The sequence below is a fragment of the Pinus tabuliformis genome, chromosome 8 (assembly GCF_031772625.1).
Source record: "Pinus tabuliformis cultivar Carrire ecotype Pingquan chromosome 8, CPIR1, whole genome shotgun sequence".
NCBI lineage: Eukaryota > Viridiplantae > Streptophyta > Pinopsida > Pinales > Pinaceae > Pinus > Pinus tabuliformis.
This window is the reverse complement of record NC_142294.1, coordinates 740,040,774-740,060,618: the sequence shown is the minus strand read 5'-3', so window position 1 is coordinate 740,060,618 and position 19,845 is coordinate 740,040,774. Positions and strand designations below refer to the sequence as shown.

At 41.2% G+C, this 19,845-nt stretch overlaps 1 protein-coding gene across 2 annotated transcripts in view; it reads left to right on the top strand.

The window, feature by feature from the left end:
• LOC149237701 (uncharacterized) overlaps window positions 1-19,845 on the top strand; it is a 492,469-nt gene that overhangs the window by 62,185 nt on the left and 410,439 nt on the right. For both annotated transcript variants that reach the window (XM_089372754.1, XM_089372755.1), the window contains exons 4-5: window positions 1,544-1,651; window positions 14,387-14,503. In XM_089372754.1, coding sequence (XP_089228880.1) covers window positions 1,544-1,651; window positions 14,387-14,503 — 225 coding nt within the window. The remainder of the gene's footprint in view (window positions 1-1,543; window positions 1,652-14,386; window positions 14,504-19,845) is intronic.

Below are 19,845 nucleotides of genomic sequence, written 5' to 3'. Positions count from 1 at the left end.
TCTTGTTGATTTCATTCTATAAGGAAATGATTGCTGGGTTTTTCCCCATGTGGGTTTTCCTAGGGTAAACTCTTGTGTTATTGTGTGGCTCTCTTTATGATTCTTATGGTATTTTGTATTTACTGTTGAGCTCCTTTGTGTAATTACTTTGTGATGGAAAAATATTAACCTCACTAAATAAGTAATTATCAGTATAAAGGATGCCCTAGTTTTTTTTCAACAAGAGGGAGTGTTGAAGAATGTAGCTATGGTTGGTCTTCATAATCCTTGATGTATTTATAATACTATGTAAAAACATGAAAGAAAATTTAATTTTAAATTAGATGAAAAAAAATTAAAAGAAAGGAAATCAACAAAATCACCTAAAATTAAGATCCTTGAAAATAGCTCATACTCGTGTAAATAACATATTTATTATAAGTTACTACCCACCATAATTTAAACAAGTATTTCCGTAAAAGATGGGATAAGGAACAAGATATAAATAAATATACTTACCACGAGTTACTGCTCACTATTGTTTATGTGTTCTTCAACACTTTAGCAAATATGAGTAAAAATGTATATGTGCAGACTTACTAGAATTTAATTTACAAAGAGACATGATCTAATTTACAAAGAGACATGTCTTTTGGGTATCTTGAGTATAAAATACACTTGATCTTTTTTATTTTATATATTCACTTATCACTCAAACATCTCTCTCTCTCTCTTACACGTGATCTCACATATCCTAAGTTTTCAACATTGTGATCTCTACTTTCCTTTCGTGGTTATTAGTTGAATTTCTGAAGTGTGATTGCTTGATGAAGATAAAAAAACTATAATATATATTCACAAGTAATTACCGTAATTCAGAAATAGTGCTTGTATCCATTGCACTCTATTTTTCCTCAAAAATCACTTTAATAAAAGAATGTTCACTTAATTAATTAATTAATAAAGTGGAATTCTGAAAAAGCATAGGATACTTTTAATGATGATTTCCATAAGTAGATACCCTCATGGAAATACCTTTCTGCGCTACAAACACTCACATACCCTGATGTACTGATCTGACCATTGAAGTAACATATGTAGCATTTCAAAGAAAACTAATTCCTTTGGGCTAATTTTTAAACATAAATTACCATCTTTCGAAGTTTTCCCTGTTTCAGTGCAAATTGGTAGACTTAGGTAGTGATTTAGTGCCTTTGACCAATGTACTAAAATTGTGTACTCAAGATCAGCAATATCATAACTTTAGTATGGACGAGTTTTTGAGTTTTTGTTTGTATGATATATTGATATTCAGAAGAGTAAAAAAGCATTGGAAATGTTCTCTATGATTAACTTTGTATGTGTTTTTGAATGATTAAATTTCTTTAAATTTATTATTATAAATGTGTTTATTTTGTAATGGTGGTTTGCTGAATTTAGAATAACCTCTGTCAACTTATGTGTGCCAAGTAGAATGTCATGATATTGTGGTCTATATTGATGGAAATTTTGACCAAAAAGAAGCTTGCTGAATTCCTAATTAGTTTATGCTGACTTTCTCCAGCCTAGTAAGTTATTTTCTTCAAAGATTCAGAGTCTTTGCCCAACTATTACGGGGAATGTTTGTTGCACTACTGATCAATTTGATGTTTTGCGCCAACAAGTACAACAGGTACATTGACATTCTACTCCTAATTCAATCCTTCTCTCATGTAATGTTATTCATTATATTTATACAAGAATGGTTTTCTCTTTAATATATGTCAAGGTAGACCTTTATTTTTAATCGGTAAGATTTTTTTGTTTTTGTTTTATATATATATATATATATATTTTCCAAGGAAATAAAATTACAAAAAAGTTACAAAATGCTTGAGTGGAGGAATGGAAATGATTTCAGGAACCTTGATAATGATTTTCCTTTGTCCCTCTTTTTACCTGGTGTTTTGAATGCAAAACTTCCTTTTAAAATCTTTCTCATCTTTTTGCTTGCATTCCCGCATCCCATGTCCAATGCTGAGTGCAGAGCTTTGTTTTTGAGTTTTTCTCTCCTTTTCTTCATTTCTGCATTCCACATGTAGAATGGGTGCAAGGAGTCTTGTTACCCTTTGCCACCATGGTCAAATCTTTGCATTCTTGCATCTTTGCATCCCATGCAGATTGTAGAGTTTCTTTTTTCCAACCATTGTATCATATGCCCGTATACTGCACCCTAACATTTTACCAGTGTTACCAAAATCCCGATAAAATCCCCAAAATCTTGAGTTTTTCAACCAGTCTTTTTTAATTTTGCCGAGTTTTTGCTGATTTTTTCGATTTTCTCCCGACTTCTATGACATTTTCAATTTTCGGACCCTTGCTGATTTATTCCCGAGTCTGGCTTTTGCAACATTGCATTTTTGAATTTTTCAAATGGATGCGGAAAGCTTCCGTTTTGACTGCCATCTTTTGCATCATTTTGCATTCTGAGTGTCGACGTAGACCTTTCAATAACTATTAATGATGAAAATTTGAAAACTTTTAAATGTTAAAGGAAAATATATGTTTTTAGTATTTTTATGCAGATATTTTCTACATGTATGTGTTTCTTTAAATTTAAAAAAGAAATCCATAGAAGTTTTTTTGTTTCTTAGAGTTTTACTGTCTTTTCTTATTTCCCTTCCAAGTTTGCTTTATAGAAGGCTATAAAGTCCTCAAAATGGAGATTCTTAATACATAGGACTCATTTTGCCTTGGTAGTGCCCATTTAGCAAGGTGGAAATATGATGAAACTATATCCCTTTGGTAATTAGAAAATCTGAAACATCTAAAACAAGTTAATGGCTTTATGCCAATGTGTAATCAAGGGATTTATAGGTATTTTAAGTTTTATTTTTGCGCAAGATGTTTGAGTTTTTTTATCAGAAAATTTGTAATTTCTCATGGTTGGAACCTAGGGGTTGCACCTAGCCCCAATTGCATTTCTAAGAGCTAAAAAACTTCCCCTAGATTGGGCCCTCATTTTTAATCCCGCCCTTGATTAGCTTGTGTGAATGCTTTAAGTTACTTGTAAATGTTTTTTTCCCAAGAAAAACCTTGTTGAGAAACCTGAGGGATACTTCCCCACATTTGTAGATGTCATCCCTAGTAAAGTCATTGGCATAGATTAGTGCACCTAAGCTAGGGGCAATAAAACTAGGTACCCACTAGTACTTATCTAGCCAAATGCCCAACAACATTGACAACAACCAATTGAGCTAACCCCTTAGGCTAGTTATTTTTAAATGTTGCAGGTAACTGTAAAGGTGTGTACTTACGTTATCTTCGCAGGGGTTGCACATCTAGATCTTTGGGTTGTTGAACCAAGGTTTCTTGGGTTTCATAACCTAGGGGATATGAGAGACGACCATTATATAATTCATGATGGCACTACATACCTCATTGATTTTATGAAAATTCATGGGACATTTAATGTATTGAGCACAAAAGTGGAATGTTTATGGTCGCTTACTATTTTACTAGAATACTAATCAAATGTATGAGGGAGCTATTATCGCTCAATTTAGCAGGGGTCCTAGGAGAGGTTCCAAAGGGACTACTACTAGAGCAAGTGGCAACAACGAGACTGTTACCCACCACCTACGGGAAGTGTATATAGGAGAATTTTTTTCTCCTATATGGTCCTCGGCCAGTAGCTAGTAGTTCCTTGCAGCCACCGAATAGCTCAATGTGCCATTGTCTTTGCCACCTGAGCCAGTCATGTGATCCCTCGACCACTTGTCATGATTGTATGTTTGAAGGTGGGCCTCTTGACCCCAAAGGTATGAATTTTGATTGGTTTGGTTGAGTAATTTTGTTTACTTTTCATGGACACTTTTGTGCATGAATTGGTGGGGGGCTTCAGCGGAAAGAGTGGGTTAGGTTTGTATTCTTGTCTCCATTGCCCGATTCCATGATTACCCTTGTATCCTAGTCCTGTGGGATCTCCTTTATTGGCCATTGGCTTCAAGGTTGGCACTACATGGGAAATCCCGATTTTGGTTGCATGGTCCCACTTCCCGATACCACCTACATCACTCCCCTTCCACTCATTTTAGCCTCGTTCATCTATTTTCCCATCTGGGTCCACATGTATCCACTGGGTCCACATAGGGTTAGCCTCCCCTTCCCCTTGTCCACACCTTGCGCCGAGCTTGAAACTATGCCCTGGAGCTTGATGCAGCTAAGAAGAAAGGAAAAAACATAATTTGGCCACTCTCAACGAGAAATGTACCACAAAATGCAAAAGATAGCTGAGACATACAAATTTAGCACATGGGAAAAAGCTAACATGAGCTCTACCCCTTACCCATGACCATCACTCTGGTTCCTATGGGCCCTAAATGAGCCCCCTCCATCATTAAGGAACCCATGATTGTCCCAACCCCTGGTGGGCAATGAACTGCCCCACCTTAAGGCATGGCTTTTGATTGGTTTGGTTGAGTAATTTTGTTTACTTTTCATGGGCAATTTTGTGCATGAATTGGTGGGGGGATTTGGCGGAAAGAGTGGGTTAGGTTTAATTATTTTGATTCCTGCACTTTACCTTCTCGCTAGTCATATTTATGTATCAAATACTAATTTCCTTTACGACATAGTATAGCATGATGATTAATCTTCCATGGCAGAAATGGCTTCCACCTCATTGAATTCACCTTGCGCTGCTTGCAAATTCCTAAGAAGAAAGTGTACTTCAGACTATGTGTTTGCACCATATTTTCCTCCGGAAGAACCTCAAAAATTTGCCAATGTTCACAAGATCTTCGGAGCCAGCAATGTGACTGAAATTCTCAACAATTTGCCCCCTCATCAGCGGGAGGACTCAGTGAACTCTCTGGCCTAGGACGCTGAAGCCTGTTTGCAAGACCCCGTTTATGGGTGTGTTGGAGCCATCTCCGTTCTGCAGAGACAGGTGAACAACTGCAAAAAGAATTGGCGGCTACCCGGCGTCATAGACTTGATTGAGGCTCTTTATTGGCAGATTTTAGGGTTGGGAGAATGCTAACTGGCATTTTCAAATGAGGCATTAATGGATTTTGTTGTCAGTTATTTCCTTTTAGCAGTTTCTTTCATCTTCATTGTCCTTGAAATGTGTGTGAAATTATCGGATTGCAAAAGTAGACCAGTTAGCATATATCATAGTTCTGAGTGTCATTTTGTGCTACAAATTTTCCTTTCTAGTTAGGGGAGAATTCTCGCTGTCTGTCTCTATTTCTCTCTTGCTATAGAGGGGTAAATCTGAAGTATTCAGAGATTCTGAGTTTCTTTAGTCTCTCTAGATAGGATAGGTAATATCATCTACAATGTGTTGGCTTCCTACTTCTCCTGTTGCGATAGGTTCTCTAGAATGCTTTCAATAACACAATTTCATATTTATCTGTAATATTCCTAATTAGCTATGGCTAATTGGAATATTCGATTTTGTTCAATTTTTGCCTTCTATAGTTATTTGTAAATAGAAAAAGTGAGGAAGGGGGACATAACTCACTTTAGAATAAAAAGTCACTTCCTAGATAGCACAACGTTGTGACTTCAAGGGGAGCCAAGGGGGCCAAAGGGGGACGCAGAAATGGAGCCCACGCAGACACATGGAGAGACTGCGCAGGAGGGAAGAACACATGGCAAGAGGAGAAGCACGTAGGAGGAGGTGAGCCTAGGGATTGTGAGAGGCAGAGGCTATAAAATAGAGAGGAGCCCCCTCATTTTGGATCATTCAGTTGTGTATTTTGAGCTAGTCGTTTCGACTTCTGAGCATGCTGGCTGTTTAGCTGGTCTGCAACACTGTTTAGTCCATTGAGTGTCTCTGTTCAGAGATCTCACCCTTAGCCCCGGGGGACTTCGAGTGCCTGCTCGGGCAAGGTATTTCTATCGGCATTTCAAGAGTAGTTTTATCAGCATTTCAGTAGCAGTTTCATCAGCATTTTGGAGGATTGCGCAGCACTTGGAGAGGGAAGCAGTTCTTTTTGGTTGTAGTGTTGGATTGGGGTTTTGCAGGTGGAGTTATGCTGGGAGATTGAGCAGGGGTTCAGCTCGTCTCATTGGAGGATTTTTGGCAGGGTTTAGGCAGTGTTTCAGGCAAAGTTTAGAGGGGTTTTCTTCAGTGGCAGCGTAGGGCATTGAGGAACTGCGCAGAACCCCAATAGGGTGTTTTTGGGAGGTCAGCCATTCCAGGAAAGCTTTCTGGGTTTCTTGAGTAGACCCTGAATCTAGAGTTTCAGCTTTTTTCGAGGTGGGGAGCAGCCCCAAATCATCATTTGTTTTCTAGCAGCAACAACATCCCATGCAGAGAGGCCATTCTTGTCATTCTGAGAGTATTTCTTCACTTGCCTTGTGCAAGTCGAGGTGCCATCTGTCTAATCACCTCTTGTACTCAGTTTATTGCTCAGTATAATAAAAGGGCTTAGCATTTCTCGCTACATTTTTTGTGTATCTGCTTATATTTCCGGTCTACATTATTATATGCTGTTCCACTGTTATTTTATCACTTCTGGGTTACTATATCATTTGCACATATTTGGTTGGAGTTTTTGCTGGGGTTTGAGGAATATTCTGGGTTAGGAATATTACAGTGGTATCAGAGCATAGATCTGGCTCAGCCTGTGGAGCTAGCAATCTATGACACCAGGGGAAAAACCCTACATTTGTTACAGAGGTAGGAGGTACAGAGACACTGGACGTAGGTTGGAGAATACCTACGGGGAGGGAGACTGTGTTCCTGTGGTGGACGTAGAACAGGTGGAGCCTGTGATAGACGCAGAACAGAGAGAGCCAGTAGTGGACGCAGAACAGATGGCCAACGAGGACGGGAAGAGATTTGCGGATATGCTCCTCAAATCAGTACAGGATCTGTCGAGGCAGATTGAGGTGATGGGGCAGAGATTCACGACAGTTGAGGCCAGACAACGTGAGAGCCCACGAGTTTTTCAGATTGGTGAGGGATCAGGTGCATCCCATCACTTGCCAGAGCAGCGTGATACTGCGCAGCAGGTGGCCTCACATGCCCCTACACGCTCTACCATGCCCACTTTCTTAGGAGTAGACACGGGGGCCGTAGCCCAGCAGGAGGTAGAGCCCGGACATATGGGCAATTATTTTGTAGAGTACCAGGCCTATGGGCAGGAGTTCAGGGAAGCCCTCTCATTCAAAGATTTTGTTCAGCTCTAGCGGGATAGCAGACCCCACGACCATCACAGAGGGTACCGGCATTACCATGATGGCGACACACACCGTGCAACGAGTAGATTCCACTTGCCCACGTTTGATGGCTCATCAAACAGTTCGGAAAAGTCTTGGGTGGAGAAGCTGGACATTTATTTCCAGCTTAACCAGATGTCGGAGACAGAGGCCATCAAGGTGGCAACATTGCATTTGGATGGTGAGGCCCAGGAATGGTGGTTTCATGGGATGGTTACACTCGGGCATTCTACAATGACAACATATGCTGAGTTTACCAGGAGATTGATGGAGCGATTTGACCGTAGGGATCTAGAGCAGCATTTTGTTGAGCTGACGAGGCTCAAGCAGATAGGGAGCCCAGAGACCTACATTGCAGATTTCTTGAGGGTCTCCGTGATGGTGCTAGACCTATCCACGGCACGGAGGATATATATGTATGTTGAGGGGTTAGCAGAGCCACTTCGGGATCTAGTTAGATCTGCTAGACCAACCACCCTTCAGGATGCTATCAGCAGGACCCGGGACCTACAGGATGTCTTACCTAGGACCCGGACACCTTACCCCCAGAGACAGACTTTCCAGTCTAAGGGGAAGGATGTGAGCATTCCACTTCCAAAGGGGAATCCAGGATGAGTGCAGATTGATGATGATGTCAAGAGGGAGCTGAAGAAGAAGCGGTTGTGCTTCACATGTTAGGAGCCATGGGCACCAGGGCATAGATGTGCTGCTGGCAAGGCACATTTCATTGAGGTCTTCTCTGAGACCAGTGGAGAAGAGGATGACGAGGAGGATGTGGAGGCAAGAGATGGCCATGACATACAGGGACCTTTGCCGCCACCACCAGCAGCAACAGGTGGTGCATCTTTTGCACCCACAGGAGGGCCCTTGCAGCATTGCGAGGAGTTCCCAAGTATTTGACGCTACGCGTACGAGGGACATTACGTGGCCAGCGCGTATCAGTTTTGGTTGACAGTGGGGCAACCCACAACTTCATTGATGCACAGATGGTTGAACGCAGAGGTATTCAGACACAGAGTTTTGATGGGTTTTCAGTATTGGTCCCAGGAGATCAGACCATGACGTGTGCTCGTTATGTCCCAGAGCTTTCAGTGACGATGAGTACCTACACATTGACTCACCACTTTTTTGTGGTCGATATTCCGGACACCAACATGATACTGGGTGTTCAGTGGCTTATCACTTTAGGGAAGGTCACGACAGATTGGAAGACCCTAGAGATGGAGTGGGATGATGAGAAGATAGGGAGGCATGAGAAGATACGGGGACAACACACATATCCGCCTCAAACTATTTCAGCTCATCGGATGGAGGCAGTCTTTCGGAAGGGAGACATAAAGTGGGCAGTGGAACTGCGTGCATCAGAGGCAGGGACTACAGGGCAGACGGTACATCTAGAGATACGGTCCATCCTTGATTGGTATGCCATAGTGTTTGGAGAGATTCCACCAGGACAGCCACCGGATCGGGGGTTTGAGCACACTATCGAGCTTGAGCAGGGCATCTAGGTAGTGATCACCACCCCCTATAGGCATCCCAAGGCCTATCGGGACGAGATAGAGCGGGCCATTTAGGAGTTGCTGGCTCTTGGGCACATCTGACCAAGCATGAGTCCTTTTGCTTCTTCTGTGGTGTTGGTGAAGAAGAAGGACGGTACATTGAGGATGTGCATTGACTATAGGGCCCTGAACAAGAGGACATTGAAGAACAGGTACCCCATACCCAGGATCGATGAGTTGAGAGGAGCACGGTTCTTCTCAAAGATTGATTTGAGATTAGGGTACCATCAGATTCGCGTGAGGGAGCAGGACATTCCCAAGACCGCCTTCAGATGTCATTATGGGCACTTTGAGTTTTTGGTGATGCCCTTCGGGCTAACCAACGCCCCAACTACATTTCAGTCTTGCATGAATCACATCTTCTGTAGTCACCTGAGGAAGTTTGTGTTGGTGTTCTTTGATGATATACTCATTTACAACAGGACGTGGGAGGAGCATCTCTAGCATATTGAGACAATATTACGCATCTTGGAGGAGCAACAGTTCTATGCCAAGCTCTCCAAATGTGAGTTCGGGTTGACGAAGATGTTATACTTGGGACACATCATTGGAGTGGACGGAGTGAGGGTCCACGAGGAGAAGATTAGGGCCATCAGAGATTGGCCGGAGCCGAGAAACGTGACGGAACTTCGAGGATTCATTGGCATTTGTACTTACTACTGGAAGTTCGTCAAAGGTTTCTCACAGCTTGCTGCACCCCTGACAGATTTGACGAGGAAGGGGGCATTCAGTTGGTTGAATACAGCGTAGCGAGCCTTTGACAGGCTCAAGGAGGTTATGAGCAGCTGCCCAGTGCTTGCATTGCCAGATTTCACGCAGCCATTTGTTTTGGAGTGTGATGCGTCGGGAGAGGGGATCGGCGCAGTATTGATGCAGGGAGGTCACCCTATAGCCTTTGAGAGCCGGAAGCTCCTTTCGCACGAGAGGTTGTATTCTATATACGACAAGGAGATGCTGGCCATCATGCATGCATTGGCTAAGTACCGACAGTATTTGGTGGGGAACAGGTTTAGGGTGAGGACTGATCACAACAGCCTCAAGTTCTTTTTGGAGCAGAAGCAGTTGCAGGAGAGGCAGCAGAAGTGGATCAGTAAGATCCAAGCATATGACTTTGACATTGAGTATGTCAAGGGTAAGAACAATGTGGTAGCAGATGCCCTTTCACGTAGACCAGCCACGTTGTCTCTTATGAGCTTGGATACAGACTGGAGGGCTCGACTCTTAGTAGAGTACTCCAAAGACAGGTTTGCATGTGAGATTCTGGACGGACAGGTGGCAGATGACAGGTTTAGGGTGATCGATGAGATCATCTATTACAGGGATCAGATCTTCTTGACTGAGGGATCTCAGCTCAAGAAGAAGATACTCTAGGCATCACATGATTCACCATTGGCAGGCCATCAGGGGTTTACCAAAACCTACAGGGCCATTAGAGAGAGGTTCTCCTGGAAGGGCCTCAAGGAGGACGTACTCCGGCATATCAGGGAGTGCGATGTTTGCGAGCGGAACAAGTGAGAGATGAGCCATCCTGCGGGTTTATTGCAACCGCTACCCATTCCGGAGGGGAAATGGGAGAGCATTTCGATGGACTTCATCACAGGATTGCCCATGGTACAGGGCAAGGATTGTATCTTTGTCGTCGTTGACTGACTGACAAAGTACGCGCATTTCTTTGCCATATCCGCACACTACACAACAGCATAGGTGGCCGAGCTGTTCTTCAGGGAGATCTTCAGGCTACATGGTCTTCCTAAGACCATCGTCAGTGATAGGGACAGCCGTTTTATGGGCGGGTTTTGGCAGGAGCTTTTCCGGTTGGTGGGGATGGAGTTGACACCGAGTACCAGTTATCACCCACAGACAGATGGGCAGACAGAGATAGTTAACAAGTGGCTAGAGGGCTACTTGCGTAACTATGTCAGTGGGCAGCAGCGAGCATGGTTGAGGTGGCTACATCTAGGGGAGTACTGCTACAATACTTCACATCACATGTCCATTGGTATGTCACCATTCTATGCCTTATATGGGTATCATCCTTTATCTTTTGCTGACGTGATGTTTGGTGATAGCAAGCCTCCCAGAGCCAAGATTTGGATCCAAGAGAGTCAGGATATTCTCCGAGCTCTCAAGGATAATATGGCTACAACACAGAACCAGCAGAAGCTATATGTCGACAGGGGGCGGGTGGAGAGACAGTTCGAGGTAGGGGACATGGTCTACCTACGATTACAGCCATACCGATAGTCGTCACTAAAGCAGAAGGGGGCTGAGAAGCTCAAGCCTCGCTTTTATGGGCCGTACAAGGTGATACGCAGGTTGGACAGGTTTCATATGAGCTGGAGCTGCCCCAAGGCAGCAAGATTCATAACGTTTTTCATGTATCATGCCTGAAAAAGGCATTGGGGCAGCAGGTGACAGTGACAGATGAGCTACCACCCATGGATGATGAGGGGAATTTGGCATTGTAGCCGGAGGCTATCATTGATACCAGGGAGAGGCAGCGGCAGAGCAGGACGGTCCGGGAATTCTTGGTGAGTTGGAAGAATTTGCCGGATGAGGATGCCACTTGGGAGAGTGAGAGCATCTTGCAGCATCCATCTCTTCAGTCGCTTGAGGACAAACAACATTTTGCTTGGGGACACTGTAATATTCCTAATTAGCCATGGCTAATTGGAATATTCGATTTTGTTCAATTTTTGCCTTCTATAGTTATTTGTAAATAAAAAAAAGTGAGGAAGGGGGACATAACTCACTTTAGAATAAAAAGTCACTTCCTAGATAGCACAACGTTGTGACTTTAAGGGGAGCCAAGGGGGCCAAAGGGGGACGTAGAAATGGAGCCCACGCAGACACATGGAGAGACTGTGCAGGAGGGAAGAACACATGGCAAGAGGAGAAGCACGCAGGAGGAGGTGAGCCTAGGGATTGTGAGAGGCAGAGACTATAAAATAGAGAGGAGCCCCCTCATTTTGGATCATTCAGTTATGTGCATTTTGAGCTAGTCGTTTCGACTTCTGAGCACGTTGGTTGTTTAGCTGGTCCGCAACACTGTTTAGTTCATTGAGTGTCTACGTTCGGTGATCTCACCCTTAGCCCTGGGGGACTTCGAGTGCCTGCTCGGGCAAGGTATTTCTATCGGCATTTCAGCAGTAGTTTTATCAGCATTTCAGTAGCAGTTTCATCAGCATTTTGGAGGATTGTGCAGCACTTGGAGAGGGACGTAGTTCGTTTTGGTTGTAGTGCTGGAATTGGGTTTTGCAGGTGGAGTTATGTTGGGAGATTGAGTAGGGGTCCAGCTCTTGTCTCATTGGAGGATTTTTGGTAGGGTTCAGGCAGTGTTTCAGGTAGAGTTTAGAGGGGTTTTCTTCAGTGGCAGCACAGGGCATTGAGGAACTGCGCAGAACCCCAAGAGGGTGTTTTTCGGAGGTTAGCCATTCCAGGAAAGCTTTCTGGGTTTCTTGAGTAGAGCCTGAATCCAGAGTTTCAGCTTTTTCCGAGGTGGGGAGCAGCCCCAAATCATCATTTGTTTTCTAGCAGCAGCAGCAACACAGCAACAACATCCACGCAAAGAGGCCATTCTTGTCATTCTGAGAGTATTTCTTCACTTGCCTTGTGCAAGTCGAGGTGCCATCTGTCTAATCACCTCTTGTACTCATTTTATTGCTCAGTATAATAAAATGGCATAGCATTTCTCGCTGCATTTCTTGTGTATCTGCTTATATTTCCGGTTTACATTATTATACGTTGTTCCACTATTATTTTATCACTTCTGGGTTATTATATCATTTGCACATATTTGGTTGGAGTTTTTGCTGGGGTTTGAGGAATGTTCTGGGTTAGGAATATTACATTATCTTTATTTGCTTATTTGTGGATATCAAGAAGAATGGGCAATCCTTTCTGTATTTAGACATATCAGTGCAACGATATGCATATATTCTTCTTTTGCATAAGTTTTTATTCTGATGAATTTACTGGATTATGAAAGTTGAATGGAAAACAATGATTTCTCTGCAATTTCTCTGTCCTCATACTGGGGAAAATCTTAAAGCTTATACCTTTTGGGTTTGAACCATCCAATAGAGTAATCTGAAATGAGTATATTGGTCAATTAACAAATGCCAGCATTATTGAAATGCAACTTTTGTAATTAGATACAGGGTTGCGGGGGAGCGGCTCCCCCCCCCTTGAACCCGCTCACGGAGCGCGCTCCCAAAATCACTCCCACAAGGAGAGAATTTCGGGAGCGACCCTGGGAGCAAAATTTTCTCTCCCTAGCCTTTTTTTCAATTTTTTTTTTGCAGTAACATTCCAAATTCATTTTTTTTTTCAAAGAAACAAATAATTTTTGAGTGGGGCAGCCTAATGATCAAGCCTATGGCCCTAGTATTAATATGTGTTTCATGGTAATGTTAAATTCTTAAAGTAAAAGGATGAAAGGAATCCTTTCATCCTTTTACTTAAATTTTTAACATTACCATGAAATGACTCAAGATGTTTGAGAGTGGTTCCGACCTCATTGGATTTCATACGGAGAAAGTAGAATTTTAGATCTCATTCAAAATCCAGCAGACTTATCAGTTTTTCAGTGTTTCAGTATTTGGGGGATTGCAATGTTTCCATTGGATTTTGTCATGTATTAGGGTATGGAACTTGTATTTAATCAAGAACACCAATCCCTCTATGAACCTTGATGTTAGTGACATTGGTTGTCGAACTCCTCTATCATGACCCTACTAAAAATGTACCCATCACTCAAACAAAATCTTGTTTTGACATGCTATATTTTTTCTATCTTATGTTAATGCTTAGAGGGTGATATTAATGACAAAGATCCTGGTTTTCCAACAAGACTAAAAAATTAGACATTTCTTGTGGCGGCAAGAGGCCCAAGCATTAGCAAATACATAATAGATTTACTTGTCTTTTCTAGTTTCTAGTAGTTTTTATTACTGTTGACTCTTTCATATTTATTATGATGGTTTTTGTAAACAGTATATGACAATTTAAGTTTGAAGTTTGAAGGTGGCAATTATAACTCATTGGTAATGAATTATGAATATGATGTTTTGTGAAAGTTGAAAGTTGTTTCATCTCATTTCATTTTATAAGTTATAACATTTCATATCATGTTAGATATTCTTTGTTGTAATGGTTACACTTAGCTTACAAGTACAACTTTGGTGATCAATGATGGTAAATGTTATATATTGAATTTTGAAAGCTTGAAACTTTAAGATTGATGAATCATGAGATTCAATATGTTGTATGTTACTAACTTGTGGATGTGGTTGATGAAGATTATAACTTCTAGATGATTGATGCTATATCGTTCAATCTATGCTTTTATGCTTTTTATCGCTAATTCATCATTCTACATGCTTTTGTTGACATATATGCATCAAAATATATATATATATATATAAATTCGCTCCTCGATTCGCTCCCGAACTGGGAGCTTCTGAAAATGTTACTCCCACTCTCGCTCCCAAGTAACCTTGATTAGATACACCTGAAGCTATTTTAATAATTACACAGATTATGATGTATACTTTTTACATATTATTTTGACTTTCATGGATTTTATAACACTTGGTCTTTTAGATGGATGATTCACTGCAATTGGAACCTTGCAGGCCGTTCCCTTGCTTGTTGGTTGTCCTGCATGCCTACGGAATTTTTTGAATCTCTTTTGTGAGCTGGCATGCTCACCAAATCAAAGTCTTTTTGTGAATGTCACATCAATTTCTCAGGTATGCAATTTAAAGTTGGTATGAACCTTATACAATCACAAGATAGGCACCTGTTCTAATATACAAATTGTATTACAGGTAACCTCTTTGTATAGGAGGTTCTAGTATTTGATTAAACGTTGTTGACATCACCGATGTCCTAAACAAGACATTGCATATTAGAAATAACTCTATTTACACAAATTACAAGATAGGCGTATACTAGTTCTTTTCCAGCATTTGATTACACATTATTGACATCCTTGATGCCATTATCTTGAGATCATCCTGTTGATCCATCAAAGTTTGACTGAAAAATACTACTGAGTTGTCATGATTGCTGACTTGTTATCAAATGTGGAACCTTCTGCCACTTGGACATACAGAATTATCATTACTGTTGAATATGTCTGTTTTGTTTTCCTTAATATGATGTCCCCAACTCAAACCAGGAAAACTAACAGCAAATCTGCTGTTTCTTCCTTGGCTTACCCAGGAGGAGAAGAATGCAGAGCCACATTGGGTTTGGATGCATGCACATGGATAAGACTGAGTGTGACAGGGAGTTATTTGGAGTGCATGTAAGAGTGAACTGAAGACCACTGGGACGCATACACTAATTTAGGGATGAGTTGGCATTTTTCTTGTAGTTAACTACAGCATGGGGAGATAACTGAGTGTGTGGTCCAGTTAACTAGTTACGTGCCTTTTTCTTTCCCACTTCACAGCAGTTTGACATAAGAGTATCTCTACTAGACTAAGCGCATGCTTCTTCTCTCTACTACTTCAGTTGAACTCAAGTGTACTCCCTTAGTCATGCACATGGCCATGTTCACCATCAGTGAACCAAAATGCATGGAAGTTGAAGGCAGAGTCTTGCATGGATAATTCGACTTCCATTATTGATAAAAGGAGAAGGTCGCTTTGATAGCTAGAAATATATTTCATTGTGAGTTTTCTATTCTATGCTTCTGCAATTTTGGGCTTAAGGTTTGACAACCTTGAGTATCCCAGGTTTCGGAGAGTCATATGGGCTCCCCCTAGTGAGAAGGGTGTGCTTCGGTGGAAGAGCTTCAGTTTGTGAGACCCTAGCATGGAGGTTGATTCAGAGATAAAAAGTTCAGAGGACAGTTTCAGATTTGTGTTTATTTCAGCAAGTAATTTTCATAGTTGTAATTCCTGATTTTTATATGCAAATAAAATTTCAGATTTTGCTGTGCCCTTGTTTTAAAAATATTGTTGTTTTTCTAGTATCTCTATTTGGGGATATTACACTTAATACCTAGAGAGACTAAAATTCTCAATTCTTTATTCACAAGGGCCTTTGATAAACACATTAGCACAATTATCTTGAGTATAACAAATAGATAATTTCAAGTTCTCTACTTTGGATCTTCTATTGGATAAAGTGGTAATGTACTTTGATGTGCTTTGTTCTTGCATGAAAATCTAAGTTCTTTGCTAGTGCATTGCAAATCCGGTTGTCACAAAATATACTTGTAGGCTCCTTTTGATGCTTCTCCATATCTTCAATGAGTTTTAAAGCAAATAATCTTACATACTATGATAGGGACATCTATACACTTTTCTTCACTTGATGACCAAGTTAATGGTTGCTTGCTTCTTGTTGCACCATGAAATAATTGATTACATATTGTTGAGATCACTGATGACCTAGCTTTGGCATTGCATCATAGAAATAACTCTATTTATAAAATTACACGAGAGTTGCTTACCCTATTGTACAAGTTATTTTCCATGTAACTTGTACATAAGTATCTACCATTTGGTTACACATTGTTGACATCACTGAGGACCTCACCTATACATCATCCTGTTGATTCATCCATGTTTTAAACTCGAAAGCACCACTGGGTCATCATGATCTACAAGATCAAGTATGCAATAGATGGCAGCATAAAGAGGTACAAAGTGAGACTCATGGCAAGAAGGTTCTCCCAGAAAGAGGGAGAGGACTATGAGGAAATATTTGCTCCAATTGTTAGGTACACTTTTGTTAAAACTATTATTTCTATTGGTTTTGTTGAAGGGTACATCAGATGGATGTAAAGACCACTTTGCTTGATGGAGTAATTGAGGAAGAAGTTAACGTAGAGCTACCTTAGGGCTTTAACGTACATGAAAGGGAATCTCATGTCTGCAAACTGAAGAAAGTTTTGTACAGAAGTTAGGCATGGTATTCTTAGATTGATGGATATCTGATGAGTATTGGTTGATCTTTTTATTATATGACTTATTTATAACGGGAGCAGAAGGACTCACGTGACAAAGGGAGCAACAGTGGTAGGAGGATTTGCTTCCGTGATAAAGGGAGCAATTAAACCTTGCTTCAGTGTGAGAGGGAGTTGACCTTTGAGTTTGAGATGAAAGATCTTGGTTGGATACATTACTTCTTGGGACTAGGAAGTGTGGCAAAAGTCGAGTCAGATCTTCCTTGGTTAAAGGAAGTATATTATTACGATTTTTCAGAGATTTGGGATGATGGATTGTAAGTCCATGGTCACTCCCATGGTAACCAATTTGAAGAAGCTAAGTATCTGAGGGAGCACCCAGTCAAGGTGACTGGAAAGCAACTGTGGTGATGGATCCTATGAAGAAAGGCAATCAGTTTATGGCTGTGTGGAGGCATGCAACATAACATCTGTTGAGGTGTCGACATGGTACAATTGGATATGGATTGAGATATGTCTCAAATGGTAAAGTACAGTTGCAGGGATTTACAAATTCCGATTGGGTAGGAAGTATTGAAGAAAGCAAGAGCACGTCGAGATGTTGTTTTAGTTTGGGTTTTGCCCATCTAGGATATAGACATTTGTTGCACTCAACACTGTAGATGTTGAGTATATTGCAGCGAGTTTAGCGAGTTGTGAAGTAGTGTGGCTTAGGAAGCTACCTAGAGGATTGCTTGATCAGGTGTAGGAAATGATCGTGATGACATGTCAAAGCACATTGTAGCACGATACAAAAGGGAGCAATGAGGCTCCAATGCATTTCTATGGACGAGTAGGTTGTTGACATTCTCACAAAGCCTATGTCCCAGGATGATGTTTGTATACTTTAGGGACATGCTTGGAGTGGTTGAGAATGCTTACCCTGGTTAAAGGGAGTGTTGATGTTGTAGCATAAAGGGGCGGAGATTCACCCTAGGTCGAGGGTATTGATTAGTAGCCATGTAGTGTGGATAGGGAGATTGGCTCAGTGAGCATCAAGGTTCAGAGTGCTCCTCGGTCAAGGTTTACCTGACCATATTGCCAAGGGTTATTTGGCTAGTGGGTTGAGTGAGTGCCTTATAACATTGGGCAAGTGTTTTTCCATTCAATAACATGTGACAACATGTGGGAATGGTAAATGGGCCCAGGGTTTCACCATTGGTCAGGGGGTTCCTGACATGGATCCAAGTGACAACTTGTAGAGCTGGTGATGTAGGACTACTCTTGTTGACCCTAGTCAGAAGGTTCTGACCATATTCCCAAAGATTTTGGCTAGTGGGTGACTAGATCCATTTGCAAAGGGTATGTGGCTAGTGGGTGACTAGATCCCTTTGCATGATGCTTATGCAAGATGCTTTCCACATGAAGTGGATGGATACATCAACATAGTTGGCTCATTCAATCTTTTCTTGGGATGGAGAAAATTTTCAACAAAATGTACATTTGAGGAAGTCAAGGAGAATACCTCCCTAGCTAAGAGGGAGTGTTGAATTTTGGGTAGTTGTGGGAGGTATTCCCCAACTACATTAGCCCACAAAATAAAAGGAAAGAAAATTCAAATTTAAATCTCAAGTCAACTCAAAATTGGAGGAAAGTAATTTTTTTTTGAATTTTAATATCTCCCTCAAAAGTCAAGTCGGCCCAACTTTATGAGCCACCTCTTGGGGCACCTCAGAACACTATAAAAAGGGATTAACCCTTGTTACCTTAGAACACTGTAAAAAGGGCATTAACTCTTCTCATTTGGGACATCATCTTCGTGAGGAATCACAAAGAAAGAAAGTCGCAGATCATGTTGAAGGAAAGAGTTAGAAGGAAGTTGTGTATACTTCTTTTCTGGACGAGGAAAGGGAAAAATATGAAGATATTATTTGTCTGCTATTGATGAAGAGAAGACCGAGGTTCTGTTTGATCTGGATCTTGGGAGGAGGCCTCCAAGATCTGAAAGATTGAAATGGATCTTCGGGTAGAGACCCCCAAGATCTGAAAACTTGTATTGCCAGAAGAAAAATAGGAGAATGCCCAATAAACAAAACCACAAAGAAACTTTTTATTAAAACCCACTGATCTGGATTTAAACATGAATGCAACAAAATACAGAGATAATCCTAAAGACAGATATGCAGCGGAAATAATACTTCATTTCATTACTGTAAAATACTGAAATATGCTTACAAACAGAAATGGAAATAAACCAACTAGGGCGATGGTAGCTTATCTCTGAGAAGAGATGTGGTGGCTACATGCCTTTGAACTGTAAAGGCTACATTGTGGCGGACAATCTGTCCTTTTACAAAATGTGACTTGTTACTTATAATATTTTTCAATTACAATACCACGGGTCAATTCCATGGGTGAATGAATACCATGGGTGGATTTTACAATATCACGGGCGGATGCCATTTACAATACCATGGGTAAATTCCATGGGTCGATGAATAATATGGGTGGATGAGTACCATGGGTTGATGCCATTTTCCATTTGGATCATTCCTCCCTCCTTAAGAAGCAATGGTCCCCATTGCGTAAAGTTCTCTCCTGCGAAGCCTTTGTTGAATATGAAGAGCCACTAAAGATAAGGGTTTTATGTGGTTAACCCAAAACCCTGATAAACGAAGATCCGAGGATAGAGATACCCTGTAATGCTTGTGACCAACTGTGATTCTGACAATGTGCGGCCTAGCAAATGGACTTCGATGACAAGGATTTTATGCGGTTGACCCATAACCATGATGTTGGTTGCTGATGAAGTAGCAGGTGCCTACATAGCCTGGGGTGGGAGGGCACATCTCCAAATAACCCAAGCCGAATGCTGCTCCAGAATTAAAATGGACATAACTCGGCCAATATAACTCAGAATATTTATTATAACCTGTTTTTGGAAGCAGAAGGATCATTTTGCATCTTCCCATGAGTTGGAAATCCTTATCTGGGCACTCTGAGATCTCAGATTCGCGCTGCAACAATTTCGCCGTCACAAAAATTCTGATAAAATAGCTGATTTTAAATCAACGATATCTCCCACATCTGGACTCCGATTTGACCCATTTTTTTTTTGAAATTGGGTGATTTTTCGAGAGGAATCCAGATCTGGTATTTGTTTTTGTAAATTTTGTACCAAATGTTTCAGAT